Consider the following 16739-nt stretch of genomic DNA (forward strand, 5'->3'; position numbering starts at 1 on the left):
GAGTTAATGGGTGCAGGAAATCAACATGGCACATGGATACATGTGTAACAAACCTGCACATTGTGCACATGTACCCTAAAACCTAAAGTATAAAAAAAAAAAAAAAAAAATTTAGGTGACCCAAGCAGCACTTAGGAAACTATTCATTTGAAAGTCAAATGCGGCTTGACTTTCAAATTCAAAGCCACTAAGTGGCTTGAATTTATTAGTTAAAGCTTTTCATTTTTGTGTTTGTGGGGAAATAATTTTATATTATTGTGAAAATTACCCTGGCTAGGAAAAATGATGCCTGCATTTTAATATTTCCTAATTAACTAATTAATTGTAAAATGTTGAGAACTAATCATAAGAGCTCACACTATTGAGCACTTTGTTCATTTAATTCTCATAATACTGTGAGATAGAGATTATTAATACCCCAATTTAGACATAAGGCAGAAGAGATTTAGTGAGTTTAAATCCAGGACTCACTAAGACCTGGCAAACTTCTTCTAGAATATTCATTTTATTATGTACTATAAATTTATTTCATTTACTTAATTTTTATAAATATAAACAATTTATTTTTAAAAAGAAAAATCTAAAATTTATGTTACCATAGACTTAAGTCTAGGGTATCTCACTAGGAATCCCCCACACAAGGCTGATGAAATTGCTGATGGCAAGGATGCAATATACTAGAAAAATAGGCAGTAGCAATATTAAATGAGAAAGGGGACTGGCAAAACTCCAGACAATTATCAAGGACAGAGATAATATTGCTCAGTGAGAATAAATGGGTGAAAAAATGCTGAATGGATCCACCTGGGAGTCCTCTGGGAACCCACCAGAATTTCCACAGGAGTTATACAGGTTTTATTTTATATATATATACAAATATATACACACACATATATATATACACACACGTGTGTGTATATGTATATAAACATAAACTTTATATATATGTATATATATAGTTTTCATTTAAGATGCCATATAAACTTCCATATAAGCATCTGCAATTATAGAGTGTACAAACCACTAATATATGGGAGGAATATTTAAAACTATAAATCAGAGCAATTTAAAGCAAAAATAATTTCTAAAAATTATACATAGACAAAACTATGTGAACTTTGAGAACACCCAAAACAAATAAGTAATCCTAATAGCTTCAGACGAATATTAGAATTAATGAGCAAATTCAGTAAGGTTTATGGACACAAGATCAATATGCAAACAATCAACTGCATTTCTATATACTAGTGACAAATTAGAAATAAAATATAAAAAATGATTACAAATAATTGAATATGTATGAATAATTATAACCAAAAATTTGTAAGACTTCTGTACAAAAAATTACAAAACATTAGTGAGAAAATAATGGAAGGATATACAGTGGTGATGGTTGCTAACAATGGACTCAACATTGTGAAAATATCAGTTGTATTCAAAGTAATCTAAAGATTCAATGCAATCCCAATAAAAATTCCAGTAGATGTGTGTTTGTGTGTGGGTGTGTTTGAAAATTGACAAGTTGTTTCTAAAAATCAGTGGAAAAGAGCTAAAACCAGTCAAAGCTATCATGAAAAAGAACAAAATTGGAAGATTTGTGCTACAGATATCAAAATGTATTTCAAAGTTACAGTAATTAAGAGTGTATGGTGTTTGTTCAATAACAGACCAGTAGGCCAATGAAAGAGAAGAGAGGAGAAACAGACTCACACATATGTTGTCACTTCATTTGTGATATGGATGCTACTTTCAGTAAATGTTGTTGGGTCAAATGTATATCTACCTGTTGGAAGACAACCTTGGTCCCTCTTAAAACTGTACATAAAAATTAATTCCAGGTGGATTTTGATCTAAATTTAAGAGAGAAAACAATAAAACTTCTAAAAGGTAATATAGGAGAATATTTTTATGACCTCTGATTTGGCAAAGGTTTCCTAATCATGACACAAAAAGCCCTAGCCATAAAGGAAAAGAATGATAAATTGAACTGCAGAACTTCTTTTTTTATCAAAAGACCTTATTATAAATGTGAAGAGAGAAGCTACAGGATAGGAGAAGATATTTTCAAATGTTTATCTGACAAAGGACTCTCATCTACTATATATAAAGAACTGTTAAATCAGTAAGAAAAAATCAATCAACTCCCTGAAATGGGCAAAAGCTTGAAAAAAAAAAAAAAACACTTCAAAAGTAGATTTCCAATACCTGAGTAGATGACAAACATATAAAAAGGTGCTTAACATCATTAATCAGGAACATGCAAATTAAAACCAAAATTAAATACCATTTTTGTTCACCAAAATGATATGTTTAAAAACACTGCAACCCTAAGTGTTTGAGAGGATAATGAAACACCTTGACCTCCTCACCTATACTGTTGATGGGCATGTCAGTTGATACAACTTTGTCAACATCTACCATATCTGAATATACCTCTACTCTGTGATTCAACAATTCCACTTCTGAATATATAACCAATGGAAATGCATACATATATACTTCAGGGTATATATACAGATGTCTGTAAAAGCATTTTTGTAAGAATCTCAAACTGGGAACGTCCATTAATAGGAGAATAAATAAGCAAATTGTGAAATACCTATTCAAGGGAGCATTATACACTGATAAAAGTAAATGAACTACTATGTCATGGAACCTTATGGATAAATCTTATAAACTCAATGCTCAGCAGAGAAGCCAGACAGAAAAAAAGTACATACTGTATGATTTTGTTTAGAGAAAGTTCATAGATAGGCAAAGCTTATTAATTGTAATATAATTGGTAACTGTGGTTACCTTTGGTGAAGGGATTGGTTAGTGATTGTGAAGGGGACACAGGAAAGCCTCCAGGATACTAATATTTGGTTTATTTATGTGGGGTGGTGGGAGGTAGTGATTCTATAGCTACATTTACTTTGAAAAATCTCAGTGAGCTTCACATTTAGCAAATGTGTAACTTGTTCTATATGTATCTTTGATTTTAATTTTACCTTGTAAAATTTTAATAGATGAGCTAAAAATAATTTATCAAGCGTGAGTTAAGAAGCTGGGTAATAGTGAGCCAAGTTCTTGCCTTTCATATCAGATTGTTTTTAGGTTTATCTTAGCAATAATGAGTCAAGCAATGGAGTACAATTATATTGTCCAAAATTTTGGTGATAACTGCAAAAATACCCAAAAAAAATCATTTTAAAAGTTGACTTTAGCAAGTGAGATGGGGATGAAGGGATGGGTTTGGGGCTGGACTGTTTATCATAGATTTTCTAAACCATTTGCTTACAATTATAAAACTTTTTAAAGAAAGTATCAAACTACCAGAGGCACATTTCAGTTCCATAAATATTTATGGCATACTTAAATTATGCCATACTTAAATTATGGCATACTTAAATTATGCTAGATGCAGGGAAAACAAAGATGACTAAGATATGATACTTTCTTTCAAGGAGTTCAGAGTTTAATAATGGAAATAGGTACTTAAGCAGATGATGTCCTTTCTTTTTTATTTCTATTTTTTTCTATTATAATGCACATTTAGAAAAGACTGGAAAACAAACAGAAAAATAAAATTACACGTAGTCTCATTATCAAAAGATAGTTTTCCAGAATTTCCATACATATATAACTATTTTTTGAAATATGTATATATAACTTCATATTTTTCACAACCAGACAAAATATACAGAAAAGATTTTCTTATGTCTTTAAAAATTCTATCATACTAAGCAGTGACTGCTTATAGTCACCTAATGAGTTTGCCCCAGTTGAGAGAGTCATCAGCACAGCCTTGGAGGTTGGATAAAGCTTCCTAGTAAAGATCGTTCATCACGGAGAACACATTCAGTTTCAATGAAGCATTATTATCACAAAGTAATCAAGGCTTCCCTGGGGTCCCCCCACTGAATACACACACACTACCCTGACATAGTTTTATTGGACCCATATGATGAGCAATTGTGTTCACAAATTCAGGCTGTTCTCAAGATGTCTTGGCACTGCCATTTAAATTCATTATTTAAGAAATTTTTCTCATCTCTATTCACTCTGCCATCTGCCATCCACAAGCCAGTGTACTTATAACCAAGAATGGAAATTTCCAGGGCAATGAGGAGGTGGGAAAGAGAAGGAGGGCAGCTAAGATTACCCAAAAGCTGAGCTCTGGCCTCCTTTTATATCAGTAGAAAACACCCCCTACTTAGCCTCCAAAGCCATTGCAAAATAGTTGGCTAAAGTGATTAGCAATGATGTTATACTCCAGGAGGTAAGTGTTGTCCAAAATTCAGGAAAAGAAAGAGAAGGGGGAAGAAAAAGGGGAAAGGAAATGAAAAGGGAAAGGAAAAGACAAAGGGAAAGAGAAAGAGAAAGAAAAAGCCAGGTAGTTCTATAGAAGCTCTTCTTTCATTTGAGAACCGCTTACTTTCTTCTTAGATGCCAATTGTTGAGGTTCCTTCCAGGACCTGATACTGAGATGAGATTTTACAAAATGCATTTTATGCAAAACGCCAACACACAAAAAAAGAGACGCCCACACACTCAGCAGGTCTAACACTCAAGAATTATATACATCAAATTTGCTAGAAATAAAGGAAAAGTAAGTGATAATTTCCAAAATGACCTGGATATAGAAGTTCTTGAGTCAAACTTTCATAACAGATGGAATGATTTTTCCTGACAGTTACACACACTCTTTGCCAGGGTGAAATGATAACCAGTGACAGAATGGTCATAATAACTTTGGAAAATGAAAGGCTATGAGGGCCAGAATTTTATTTTTTTAACTACTTAAATTAGAAGTAGTTATCTGTGCTGAAATGGGACTTTGAAATTGTGGTGACTCAGACATAGACTAGTACTTTTCAGCAACTTATGAATGCTACAATTAATCCAGTAACTCATTTTACTAATAAAATACAACTAGGATGCTAAATAATCTGAGCGTATTACTTCTCTTACTTTAAGTGCTTTACACATTATAATTAAGCAAAGCAAAGTTAAAATCATACACATAATTAAGGAAAGCAGTGTTAAATGAAACAGAATTGTTCTCTGTACTCGATTTAATCTCCATGAAAAGACTATTACATAGTGTTAAAGATGGTAGGGCTTCCAAACACTTAGCCCATAAGTACATTAAGGGAGCCTGAAATCGATGTTTAATTTCTTTGACTTGGAGAAGAATCAGTTATTTTCTTTGGTGAGTGTCTATCATAAGTAGAGCTCTTATCTTCCAAATAAAAGACTTAAGCATCAGAACTTCTGTGCTTCTAAAACAATACAGAAGAATGAACCTCTATTTAGAATCTACAAAGAACAAATCCAACATTTAGTTGTTACAATGATATATATTTTTCATGTAATATTTTTGACCTGTTGGGAAACATTTCATTTTTGAACATTTAGGAATCATACATACTTATACATTCTTGCATGTATCAAGCATTTATTATGTTTTGAATTTATTTCATCGGTAAGTTATGTCTACTAAGAGCCACTCTTTACTATTTAAGAGGTTGCAGGAAAACCTTAAATCTGAGTCATTTTCCCCAAATTTAATTGCATTGAGCATGCTGAAAATTCATAACATTTTTCACTTTCATAAGGAAAATTAACATAAATTGAGCAAATACTGTTTTTCATACATATACTAGGTACTTTTTAAAAAATACATAGGTCTTTAAATCTTGAAATAGCCCTATGAGTAAGGGCTATTTAACATAATGAGTATGCCCATTTAACATGAATCTGTTTAAAGGAATTATGTAACTTACCAAGTTCACACAATTAAGAAGTAGCAAAATCAGTATTCAAATCCAGATCTGTCTGATTCTGAAGTTCATATTCTCTCTGCAACATTATATTTCTTCTTGTATATAGACCCTAAGTTTAACCCTATTCCAATAACTTTTCCAAAATACTGAGGTCTTGTTATGAAGGGAGTGATTTTATAGACATAGTGACCATTATTCTATTACCTGGGAAATAATTTTAATTCCAGTGTGAGATTAGAGTTAAATTAGTATGCCAGTGTTTGGTAATTTCTGATCAATGTAGGGGGAGAACAAGATTTGAATTGGGGAGGTCCTGAAATAGGAAGATAGAAGTAATAATATGTTGACATATTTGCACTAATGTATCCATTATGATGTTAAGAAATTTTTAACATAGCTCCTTGGGCACTAAGGTTTTGATACATGTACATTTTGATAGATCCTAATAGACAAGCTACTAAATGTTTAGTCTTTTTTCAAGCCCCAAATTACTGAAACAGATGATTTTACCCACTCATAAGCTTCACACCTCATTCCTAATCGTGTCCCAGAATAAGGATCAGGGATAAAATCTGAATATTACTTAGAGTTGACTTATCCATAAATATGAATGTGCTTGACCCTCGTAACTCTCTTAGTTTCACAGTTCCAGGTATGTCCAAGGCCTTCTTGGATTATCTGCTGGCGTCTGTTTAGAAACCATTTCAGTTTCATTCTGCTAATGATTAGTGACTGCAAAATCCTGTCATGCCTTCTCTGACTTGACGATACCTAGCTGCTTCGCAAAGTGGGTAATTCCTGGAAAATGAGGTCCATCCTTTCACTCTACTGTTCTCCAGAAGAAATACCCACCCTAAATCTCCATATGCCCTCAAATTCTGGTGAACAAAGTTTTTTATGTCATTACACTTTGATGGTAGGTTTCAGACAGGCTCAAAGGGCAGGCTTAGCAACAAAGTGGAGGTTAAATACTATCTGGCTGACAAACCTCACTGAAACAAGAGTCCCATATATATATATATATATGGTGCATCTCATGGTGGCAACAACGACTCTAAGCAGAATACCTCTTTTTCTCTGTGAATTCATTTGTTTCTTGAATGGTCTCAAATTTTCTGGTATCTCCCTCAAAATTAAAGTAACTGCAGATCTGGGGTTGGGCTGGGTATTGGAGCTTCACACTGCTCAGGAAATCCTCAATTACATTTTTAACAACTTCCTCCATATCTGCATTAATATAAATGTATCATATTTAATATTCTAAAACAAATTTTAAATGATGGCTTTTTGAGGGGGTGAGACTAAAATTCCCACAAAGGCTAACTAATTAAAATAGACTTCTTTCAAAAATTTATTTCATTTGTTACTATTATGAATGTAATTATTAAACTATAACTTTATAGCTTTTCTATCAAACTATGAACACTATTTTATTGTAACTATTAAACTATACATAACTATTAAAATAATATAGATGTAAATCGAGTTCAAATAAAAGTTTCTCATAGCCAGAATGGCAGCTAGCAGATTAAATGTAAATCAAAGGGGCCCATTTTGCATATGATTATTTTTAAAGATTTTTTACTCTGATCAAGCCATATAGAATCAAAGTGACTGCTTCAGGATGTACCCTGTGACACAGTGTCTGCACCAAAATGCTTGTACCAAAATAGCTGTATCAACATGGCCACGTAAGCACGCTCTGCTCTGATCCAGGATAAACTGTAAATTTAGATTTAAGTGGTGGGCCCCACCGTCACATTTCTCTTCCATTATATACTGTGTTGTTCTTTCTAGCCTTGATGCACGCCTTGGTGTTTGGAAACGTGACAGCAATCATACAGAGGATGTACTCCAGATGGTCCCTCTATCACACTAGAACTAAGGATCTGAAAGATTTCATCCGTGTCCATCACTTGCCCCAACAACTCAAGCAGAGGATGCTCGAATATTTTCAAACAACCTGGTCAGTCAACAATGGAATAGATTCAAATGAGGTAATGTTCATTTCTCATGTTGTTTTCAGGCAGAAAGCACATATTCTAAGGTAAAAAGCAACATGCTCTAATGCAGGTTATCAGAAGTGGAAAGGATACCAACTTCTTTATTCCTTTACTTTTTTAATTATTCATGAATCCCAATCCATCTTCTTTCACGTGCTTTGGCTTGTGTGTTCACAATGCCAATTTGGATTGACCAAAGGTTTTTTTTTTTTTTTTTTTTTGAGACGGAGTCTCGCTCTGTCGCCCAGGCTAGAGTGCAGTGGCGCAATCTCGGCTCACTGCAAGCTCCGCCTCCCGGGTTCACGCCATTCTCCTGCCTCAGCCTCTCTGAGTAGCTGGGACTACAGGCGCCCGCCACCACGCCCGGCTAATTTTTTGTATTTTTAGTAGAGACGGGGTTTCACCATGGTCTCGATCTCCTGACCTCGTGATCCACCCGCCTCGGCCTCCCAAAGTGCTGGGATTACAAGCGTGAGCCACCGCGCCCAGCCTGGATTGACCAAAGTTTTATATTAACTTGCTGCTTTTTCAATCAGGTGGACTTATTTTCCTTCTTATTGTCTCTTTTCAAAGGAATCAATTCTTATGATAATTTAACAGTGTAATCTGGGATAATTATATTAATCAAGTTTCTGTTTCCTTAACATCAATAAAGTTAAAAAATTCCATCAAAGGGGTTATCTTTATACTTCCAGAAACACCCCAGACTGCCACTGTGAAAAAGGTATTATATAAATCAACCAACCATTTCATCAACCCACCAGCCAAACCTGTAACCAACATTTTAGTAGTGATTAATTGGTTCCTCCTCTCTTCGTATAATCACCAGTGGGTCCAAATTCCATATCTTCTGTCCTGACTAGGACTGTCTGTGAGAAGCAAGTCACAATGAGTTATATGTTTTCCTGCTAGAGCCTTTTTTTAATTTGTTCTATTTCTCCAGACTTCTTATCAGCTGATTATTCAGTAGCACATAATTGAAATCACAGTCACTGAAAAATCTCTCCAGGATTATACATACTTAGATTTCCTCTTCTGTATGCTGGATGGCCAAACAGCAGGAGACAGTAGGAAGAGCATCCCTGCTGTCTTGCAAAGTAAATCAGTTAGACTACACTTACCCCAATTTGATTTCCTCCTTCATCTTCTCTGACAGCTTTTGAAAGACTTTCCAGATGAACTGCGTTCTGACATCACTATGCACTTGAACAAGGAGATCTTACAGTTGTCCCTTTTTGAATGTGCCAGCCGGGGCTGCCTCAGGTCTCTGTCTCTACACATCAAAACCTCTTTCTGTGCTCCGGGGGAGTATCTGCTGCGTCAAGGGGATGCTTTGCAGGCCATCTACTTTGTATGCTCGGGCTCCATGGAAGTTCTTAAAGACAGCATGGTGCTGGCTATTCTTGGTAGGTCTGAATTGAAAAACTTCTATGAAATTTGACTCGGGAGCATAAATTAAGAAGATGAAATGGGGAAAAAACTGCTATTGAGAGTAGGAAAAGAACAGATGAAGACATGAACTCAGGAGTATTCTTCATATGAGTTTAGTGTGCCTAAGTGTTATATCCAACATATTATTTAATTCTTGCAAACAAATCCAGTAGTATAAATATTATCTCCATTTTAGACATGAATAAACAGTACTTTAGTTAACTAGCCCAGATCACCTAGTAAGAAAATAAACTCAGTTATTTTTTATTCCTAAAGCCAAATTATTAATCATGATGTATACTGCCTTCTGGTGAAATAGCTGCTCAGTTTTAAGAAGGCATTTATTTTTGTGGAAAATTAATTCAGAGAACACAAAAATTAAATTGTATCTGTACTAGAAATAGAACAAAGGTGACTATGTTTCAAGAAAAAGCTCTCATAGCAGTCATTAACCAAATACTGTCAAGGTGACTATAGGCTCTTTTTACTTCCTTAAAGAAAACTTACAAGATATATTGTGAAAATTTTGTGCCACAGAGTTGACTCTCAATATTAATACATAATTGGTCTTCACTGAAATATAAAAGGCAGTTGACAAAAATGGCATGAGGGGTTAATGTATTAAAAATCCTATTTACAATTTTATGTAGGGCTCTTTTTAAAGTCACTCTAGGCTGGGCACGGTGGCTCATGCCTGTAATCCTAGCACTTTTGGAGATGAGGCAGGTGGATTGCTTGAGCCCATGAGTTCAAGACCAGCCTGGGCAACATGGACAGATCCTGTCTCTAATAAAAATACAAATAATTAGCTGGCCATGGTGACAGCAGCCTGTAGTTCCAGCTACCTGGGAGGCTGAGATGAGAGGATCGCTTGAGTCTGAGAGGTGGAGGGTGCAGTAAGCCAAGATAACGCCACCGAACTCCAGCCTGAGTGCAGAGAGAGAGAGAGAGAGACAGTGTCTCAAAAAAAATCACTCTAATTTTTGTTTGCTTATTCACCTAACGTTTATTGAGGACTTATGAATGAATTCAGTACTGGTCTAAACAATGATAATGCAGCAAAAAAGAAATGGCCAAAATCTTTGCCTGCATGAAAATTAAACTGAAGTGGAGGATATGATGGGGTCTGAGACCAGCCAAGGTGGTAGTAGTGATGGTGAGAGGCAGGTGAATTCAGGATGTATTTCAAACACCAATGTAAAACACAATATTTAGAGTTTGTGCTAATAAAAGGGGGTGAATTCAGTACTTTTTTATTTTTAATTTTTAAGAACCTTATATTTGTAAACAATTACTTGCAAAGTGTGTTCACACACAAGGTCTCATTTAAGCCTTTACAATACAGAGAGACAGATGGTGAAGGTATTTTCTCTGATTTTTCTAAAGTCAAAGCTAACCTAAGACTTTGGACTCTGTATTCAGCATTCCTTCCATGTCTAAACAATATCTGTTTTTCTAATTTAAAAAAAACCCTGCACTCATATGTTTATCACAGCACTATTTATGATATCAACAATATGGAATCAACCTAAGTGTTCATCATTGAATGAATGGATTAAAAAAGTGGTACATATATGCAATGGAATACTATTCAGCCATAAAGAAAAATGAAATCATGTATTTTGCAGCAATATGGATTGAACTGGAGGCCATTATCTTAAGTAAAATAACTCAGAAAAAGAAAGTCAAATACTACATCTTCTCACTTATAATTGGGAGGTAAATAAAGTATACAGATGGACATAGAGTGTGGAATAATAGACACGGGAGACTAGGAAAAGTGGAAGACTGGGGGAGGGGGGTGAGGGATGAAAATATATTAATATACAATGTACACCATTCAAGTGATGGTTACACTCAAAGTCCAGACTTCACCACTAGGCAATATATCTATGTAACAAAACTGCACTTGTATCCTTTAAATTCATGCAAATTTTAAAAAACCGTTATTCTATATAATCATTGTAGGCCTTCTATCAATGGATTCTGGCTACTAAGCTTCAAAATAGATTATATTTTGGAAGAGAAAAAGAGAACTAATATGTATTGAATCCCTCATATGAACTGGGTGTTTTATGCCCATTATTGAATTTAAATCATGCAACTTTATTATTTGTGGGTTATGACCTGAATGTCTGTGTCCCCCCAGAACCGGTATGTCAAAACCTAATCCCCAATATGATGGTATTAGGGGTGGAGCCTTGAAGAGGTGAATAGGTGATGAGGGCACAGCCCTCGTGAATGGGATTAGTGTCTTTATAATAGAGGCTCAAGAGAGCTACCTTGCCCTTTCTCCCATGTGCAGACACAACGAAAAGGTGCCATCTGTGAATCACAAAATGAGCCCTTATCAGACACCAGCCTCCAGAACTATGAGAAATAATTTTTTTGTTTATAAGCTACCCAGTTTACAGTTGGCAACCTGAATAGACTAAGACAGTATGATTATTTCCAAAATTAAAGGTGACGAGATAGACACTAGTGAATGATGAAAGACCCATATGCTTTTCACAGCTTCATGTTGACTTGTTTACCACTTAAAGGTAGGGTTTGTCTTTCAAATTTGTGACTCAGTTCTTGTCTCATCCTCTTATGTTTTTCTCCTCAATAAAAAGGCATGAAATAGCAACTCAGAGTTTACTATTAATGTGGTCATTTCTTTATCAATATTAAAGTGAGGCTCAATAATAGAGTAACTCAATATTAGAGTAAGGCTCCGTGTGTGTGTGTGTTTGTGTGTGTGTATGTGTGTATGTCTGTGTGTGTGTCTGTGTGTGTGTTTTCTTTAAGGGGAGAATTTAACACTCTTCCTGGCCTCTTCTCAAGTTTGTGAAGTTAAAGGCCAGTCACCCTATCATCTTGTGATTCTAAATTAGAATTAGTAGTTACTCTTAATTTATTTCAAAAACTTAACCTTAATCATAAAATATTTTTTATTGATTTTCCTTAGTACTACTAAACGTTTTATAGCCTGCCTAATGATTCAGCCTGTTTTTAAGAGGGCATCTAGACTTTTTCTTTAGAATCTTATGGTTTGATATTCATGTAAGCAAATACAATGCAGCATTCTAAACAGATATAATGTGTTTTTTTCTATAATTGTGATGTATTTTAAATTATGGTAGCTGGCAACACTTTTAGGAATAGAATGTGAAGGCATCATCTATGACACTAGAGCACAATAAGTACAAATTTAGTGGCTTCTATGTAACTTCCATCGCTAGTCAAATATGATTCAATTGGATATTTCTTGTTATGTTTTTTAAAAAACTACTTATGGCTGAAAGACCTAATTCATTATCTTTGGCTCCTGGCCCCAAGTTTCTCCATAAATTGTGATTAACATGGGTAACATTTTCACATCTTTGCTTCTACCATGTATATATCAAAAGTGCAAATTGCTGCATGACTATTCTAAACACTGGTATGTGGTACTGGGACTAAACTCAAAGACAATAAATGATTAACATTTACTTTCTATGATTAACATTATTTCAATAAAGATTGATTATTTTACTTTCCCTATGGCAATATTGCCTTATAGGGCTAATTCAAATAAATAATACTTTGATAAACTTAGCAAGTACATGACATTATACTTGACCTGTAGATATTTAGCACATGTTGTGAAAAAAAATTAATGTTCTTCTTCCTCACAACAACAGCTGTCCAACCATAAACTTATTCTAGCAACTTTCTTGTCCAGTCAATACATGCAGACATTTCTTAATCTGATACCTGGAAAAGGTAGGGGCAGGAATTTGTTATGGGGCTAGAATTTGTTTGCCTTGTACACCTTGATTTCATGTCCAGGTAATAGTGTTTCCCCCACCAATTTCTTCATTGTTTTAAAAGAAAATGGCAAAGCACGAATAAATGTACTCTCCACAGAACATTAGTCTGCCTAAGTATAACTAAACGTAAGTTATAGCTCTAACCTGGGTGGTTTGCAGATGCATCCCATCACCTTATGTTTTTCAATGAAAGAGAACTGATTAGCAAAGATCAATAGTATAATGCTGAAAAATGGAGCCCACAAGGAAATCTTTCTTGTCTTTTAGAAATAAGGATACTGAGACCCAAAGTTACTTAAAAACTTGACTAAAGATCCTAAATCTAGACAGTAAGAAGACCACAAGACTGTAAAATTAGTGAGGTAGTTTTAGGTAATGAGGTGAATACCAGCATGGTATTCACCAGTACCTGCTTGCCAGGACTCAATACAAGGTCCAGCACGCGTGGTCAGTTCTCCATAAATATTCACTGAACGAATAAATAAAGTGGAATTCTTTCTAGGATGCCAAGATTGGCAGGATGTTGGTGCTGTTTTTATAGCTAGTGTCATTGAGACTGAAATAGCCATACCCTGGCAACCCAAAGTATGAAAGTATGATGACCCGAAAGTTATTGCAGACACTGGTTGCTTAACAGAGAATGTGAATGCTTATTGTGCAAGAGACTGCATCATGACAAATTCTCCTCAAATATACAAAATTTAAAAATTTGCTGTATTCAAAACATTTTGGCTATATGTACATCCTGCATCAGTACCCAACTTTGAGTTTTGAGCAGCAAGTTAGATTTCTAATGAAATATACAAGAAACAAAATTTCCAAGTTTAGCAATATTGACAACAATAAATCAGACTTAAATTCTTCCACACCATGTGGCTATGTACTATTCCTAGTGTATATAAATATAGATTTTAGTCTACTTTTTCTTCTACCAAAATAGGCTAAATTTCAAGGTTTAAGTCCAGTACTAACTTGAAGATAATACCTAGTTGTAATCTAATAATTTTAAAACTCTATTTTTTATTTGACATACATATTTATGAAAAACTCATATATTCATAATCAATTTGACATGTTTTTTTTTTTTTTACTGTCAAATCTGATAAAACAGACTTGTATTGAAGCCTGCTACATACCAGGGACTTTGCTTCCACAAATGCTGGGCACAATAAAAAATAAAAATTTTAAACAATGCTGGGTACAGTAAAAAATTTAAAAGTTAAAAAAATGTTGAATGGGAAGTAGAGGCCATTTGTCATAATAACATTCCAAAGATACAGCTTGCTTGATGCTTGCTGTTGTTAGTTAAAATTTGTTAGTTGTTGGTTCTTTATGAAATTGAGCATAATGGCCATAAAACAAATAAAAGCTAAAGCCCAGGTATGATGCTATTGTATGCCAAAGTTGAAAAGCCCTGCCCCAAGGTAAACATTCATCTCTTTTCAGTGTAATCTCACTGAAAAATGAAGCCTGTAAGTCAAATGAGGTTATCAGTTCTAAGCTTGCTTTTTTTCTTTTTTTTAAATGATCTCTCTCTCTCTTTCTAGGGAAAGGGGATTTAATTGGAGCAAATCTATCAATTAAGGACCAAGTGATCAAGACCAATGCAGATGTAAAGGCTTTAACCTACTGTGATCTCCAGTGCATCATCCTCAAAGGACTCTTTGAAGTGCTAGACCTTTACCCAGAATATGCTCACAAATTCGTCGAAGACATTCAGCATGACCTCACATACAACCTCCGAGAAGGTCATGAGAGTGATGTAAGTCTCATTTCTAATTAGTGCTTAGACCTAATAACATTGGGCCTGGAGATCGTTTATAACAGTAAAGGCAGATGTCATGACCTCACCTTAAAAAGTCTCTGAATATCTAAGACGTGAATGTTCAGCCACCATTTAAGCAATTAAATAATTAGCTAGAAGCCAAACCTAGAGTTTGTTATTAACATTCTAGGAAAATGCTTTTCATGAATGACTTCTCAACTCAGTTTCTTTCTTGCTTATTTTCATATACTTAAAACTACAATCGATTTCAGTTATATATAACATTATGTAGAGATGTGTGATTTCTCCAGAATTTAAAGATTTCCAGATGAAGTATATGGTTCAGTTTGCTGTGTTTGTAATTGTTCACTACTCGAATTGCTTGACACAGATTTTGCTTAAAAATAATCTTTTATTTTTAATGGTACACAAAACAGTCTATCTTAAAGTGAATAAATATGCATAAAAGGATTCAAGCCAAGGATTGTCACACTGAAAGCATAATGAACATTTTATGCAATTATATATTTGCTGCAAGTTTCGTATTAGACAAACAGCTTTTCTGTCAAAATACGTACTATACTGCATCCTGTGATTAAGCCGATCGTGAACATGACTTCATTAGATGTCTCAGAGAGACACATGATTTAATAGGAATGATTGTTGAAAGGCAAGCCAAGGCATGCATAGCATTGTGTAACAACAAGCCTTTATATGCCGTCTTGAGCTTTGTCCCAGATATTTGTAACTCTCGATTTTTTTCCTATGTACTTAAGAAGCTATGGTTTTGACCAACCCATATTGTGCAGATATTCATGTCAATCATTAATATTCTCTGCTTTGAAAGGTAGAAAGAAAACGTAAATTGTATATTATTTTATCTTGGTTGGGGCTATCTAATGACAGTAAGTATGTAGATGATATCCCATTCTGAGGTTCAGGATTACCAGTTTTGCATATATGCTTCTCTCCATTGTTGATAGCAAACAGCAGAGTAGGTGACAACTGTTTTGAAAATCAAAGGTGAGTTAGGGGGTGGAAGTAATCAAAGAGAAGAAGAAATTAGCAAAGAGAGAAAAATCGCTAATATTCCTCAGCATAGAAAGTGGGAGATATTGGATCTCAATCTCTATTTTATTTCATTTGACTTACTAAGGATCCTTATCTTTTTAAAAAATTCACGGCATACAGAACGATGTTTTGAAATATGTATACATTTTGGAATGGCTAAATCACACTAATTAATGTATGCATTTCCTCACGTTTATCATTTATTTGTGGTGAGAACACTTAAAATCTCCTCCCTTAGCAATTTTCAAGTGTACAATACATCGTTATTAACTAGAGTCACCATGTTGTACAACAGATCTCTTGAACTTATTTCTCCTAACTTAAACGCTGTATCCTTTAAGCAACATCTTTCTAATCTCTTCTGGACTTCCAGCCCCAGCTCGTGGTAACCATCACTGTACTCTCTGCTTCTTTGAGTTCAAGGTGTTTTAGATTCAGTATATAACTGAGATCATGTAGTATTTGTCTTTCTATACCTGGCTTATTTCACTAAGCATAATGACCTCCAGTTTCATCCATGTTGCGGCAAATGACAGGATTTTCTTATTTTTTAAGGCTGAATAGTATTTCATTGTGTAAATATACCACATTTTCTTTACTCATTTGTCTATTGTTGGACACTTAGGTTAATTCTATATCTTGGCTATTATGAATAATGCTGCAATGAAAATGGGAGTGCATATGTCTCTTTAAGATACTGATTTCATTCCTCTGGATATATACCCAGTATTAGGACTTCCAGATCATATGGTACTTCTATTTTTAATTTTTTTAAAGAACTTCCCTACTATTTTCCATAGTGGCTATAATGATTTACATTTGCACCAACAGTGTGCAGGGGTTCCTTTTCTTCACATCCTTGCCAAAATTTATCTTTTTTTTTTTTTTTTTTTAAATAGCCCTTCTA

The 16739-nt window shown here is 34.5% G+C and overlaps 1 protein-coding gene across 1 annotated transcript in view; it reads left to right on the forward strand.

The window, feature by feature from the left end:
- The window catches only part of KCNH8 (potassium voltage-gated channel subfamily H member 8), a 373783-nt gene that overhangs the window by 284295 nt on the left and 72749 nt on the right, over positions 1–16739 (forward strand). Inside the window, exons 9-11 of the mRNA XM_032143681.2 lie at positions 7566–7765; positions 8928–9177; positions 14544–14758. Coding sequence (XP_031999572.1) covers positions 7566–7765; positions 8928–9177; positions 14544–14758 — 665 coding nt within the window. The remainder of the gene's footprint in view (positions 1–7565; positions 7766–8927; positions 9178–14543; positions 14759–16739) is intronic.

The sequence above is a fragment of the Hylobates moloch genome, unplaced genomic scaffold (genome assembly GCF_009828535.3).
Source record: "Hylobates moloch isolate HMO894 unplaced genomic scaffold, HMol_V3 SCAFFOLD_22, whole genome shotgun sequence".
Classification (NCBI taxonomy): domain Eukaryota; kingdom Metazoa; phylum Chordata; class Mammalia; order Primates; family Hylobatidae; genus Hylobates; species Hylobates moloch.